General features: G+C 41.0%; 1 protein-coding gene across 1 annotated transcript in view; it reads right to left on the bottom strand.

Moving 5' to 3' along the window:
• LOC101857124 (immune-associated nucleotide-binding protein 9-like) overlaps positions 1-1,204 on the bottom strand; it is a 16,039-nt gene extending 14,835 nt beyond the window's left edge. Inside the window, exon 1 of the mRNA XM_005101998.2 lies at positions 1,184-1,204. Within this exon, the coding sequence (XP_005102055.2) occupies positions 1,184-1,204 (21 nt within the window). The remainder of the gene's footprint in view (positions 1-1,183) is intronic.
• Between the last annotated feature and the right edge of the window lie 1,055 nt (positions 1,205-2,259).

The following is a 2,259-nucleotide window of genomic DNA, read 5'->3' as shown; positions in this document are numbered from 1 at the left end:
AACTCTAGTTATAACCCCAGTAATTTGCTAATGAGCCTGGAGTCCGTGCGTCATTCCCGTTCTTCTCCCCATCTGAAGCTGGACAATGGGCCACAGAACGGCCATCTGACCGTCTATCTCTCTGACCATATATCTCTCTGACCGTCTATCTCTTTGACCATCTATCTCTCTGACCATCTATCTCTCTGACCGTCTATCTCTCTGACCATCTATCTCTCTGACCATCTATCTATCTGACCATCTATCTCTCTAACCATCTATCTCTCTGACCAGCTATCTATCTGACCATCTATCTATCTGACCATCTATCTATCTGACCATCTATTGATCTCTCTCTCCACAACTACGGATTAGCATTATACATAATATTTGTATTATGAAAGCGAAAGATTCCATCGCAAAAAGCAATAAATGACACACTTTAACATCTGTTGAAAAAAAAGTGTCCACTTCATAATCGTATGATAAGGATTGTCTCCAAAATGGGTTGTCTTCTGAAATGTACTATATAATAATGTGTGACGACGTGGTGGAATCAGGCGCTCGACAATTTTGGGGCATGTAGAGTTATTGGTATCATCTGAAAGCTCATTCATTTGCCTTGCTTTTTAATTAACCCCCCCCCCCCCACCAATTTATCTTCAATAGAAGTCGAAATATTTGCCGTTGAAAGAGGTGGGGTAGCATGGTTTCAGGAGTAAACTTAGCGAGAAAATGGCAGCCAAAGTATGGTAACTTCTATAGTGTGAGATTCCCTGGAAACTGAATATTTACATATATTTTGGTACCACTAAACGTTTTTCAGTAAAATTCACATTTAAATGTGTTTATATATGGACAAAAAAGGTATTAAGCCAAAAACAAATTTCCGTAAAAACTGACCAACTGGAGGGAAAATACCTGTTTCTTCGATTTCATTATTTTGACGAGCGCCTGATTTCACCACGAAGCCTCACATTTGTATTATGAAAGATCCCGTCGCAAAACGCAATAAACGACAAATTTTAACTTATCTGTTGAAAAAAACCTGCCCACTTTATAATCTTATGATAAGAATTGTCTTCAGAATAGGTTTTCTTCTGAAATTCACTATATCGCTTGATACTTAGAATGATAAAATTACCTACCTGGATACCTGGATACCTGGATACCTGGATACCTGGACACCTGGATACCTGGATACCTGGGTACCTGGAGCTGTCATCTCTGACTCAAAGGTTGACGTGTAATGACCCTACATCCTTCACTGTCGCGAGCTGCTGTTGCACATTCTGCCATATCCAGGCCAGTCCATGTTCTTATGTTGTCCATCCATGTTATTCTTTGTCTTCCTCTGGCTCTCCTGCCCCACATCTTTCCTTCAACCACCTCTTTCACAATGGTCTGGTGTTGTTTAAGTGACCAAAGTATTGCATTTTTCTACATTATATTTTACTCAACAGGGTTTGTCTTGTGTGTAGAATAATAATATAATATAATTGCATTCCTTTTAAATCTTTCTTTTCAGAGAATAAGTTGTGTTACCCATTTTCCTCAGTTTTGTAATATACGGATATACTGTGTTTTGTCACGGAGCCTCTCACATGTGGGTTGTCTGGCATTTACCCATCACATCACGCTCATCTCACCTAACCTTATTTTTATATATAATTTACTCAGATTTACTTTTTGGATCACCCCCCCCCCCTCCATGATTATCCCATGCATTGCAGGTTCCGACAGAACCTGTCATTAATATTAGCACATTATATTTTAATGTAATCACCCCCCCCCCCTTCTCCCCACCTACCCGTTTTTTCTTACTCCTTCACTTGTCCCGTCAGGGCCCGACGTTGTGTCCTTGGGAAAGACACTTTACACCAATTTTTCTCACGTCACCCAGGTGGGAATGGGTACCAGGCTATAGACAGCGAAAGATCTTGTCAGTTTAGTAGTGTTTGAGCGCTCAATCAGCTGCTTGCACTGTATGCATCCCGGGAAGCTGAGAATGTTTCGGAGTGTTCTATGGTCTGCTGGGGGTAATACTATAGTGTAAAGCGCATAGAGCCTGCTGTTGGGCGGGGATATGCGCTATACAAATGCTATTTATTATTATTATTATTACTTGTTATTTGATAGAGGGAAGGAGGAGCTGTGTGAGACAGAGAGCAACATACACAGATGGCCTGAATTACTTTGCGACAAGCAACACAACGAGAACGGCCTGACTGATCAGAAAGACTGGAAACAGGGGGCATCTCGTGGCCAAGAGGTTAAGGT

Source organism: Aplysia californica, unplaced genomic scaffold, assembly GCF_000002075.1.
Source record: "Aplysia californica isolate F4 #8 unplaced genomic scaffold, AplCal3.0 scaffold00307, whole genome shotgun sequence".
Taxonomy (NCBI): domain Eukaryota; kingdom Metazoa; phylum Mollusca; class Gastropoda; order Aplysiida; family Aplysiidae; genus Aplysia; species Aplysia californica.
This window is presented reverse-complemented; position numbering and strand designations above follow the sequence as displayed.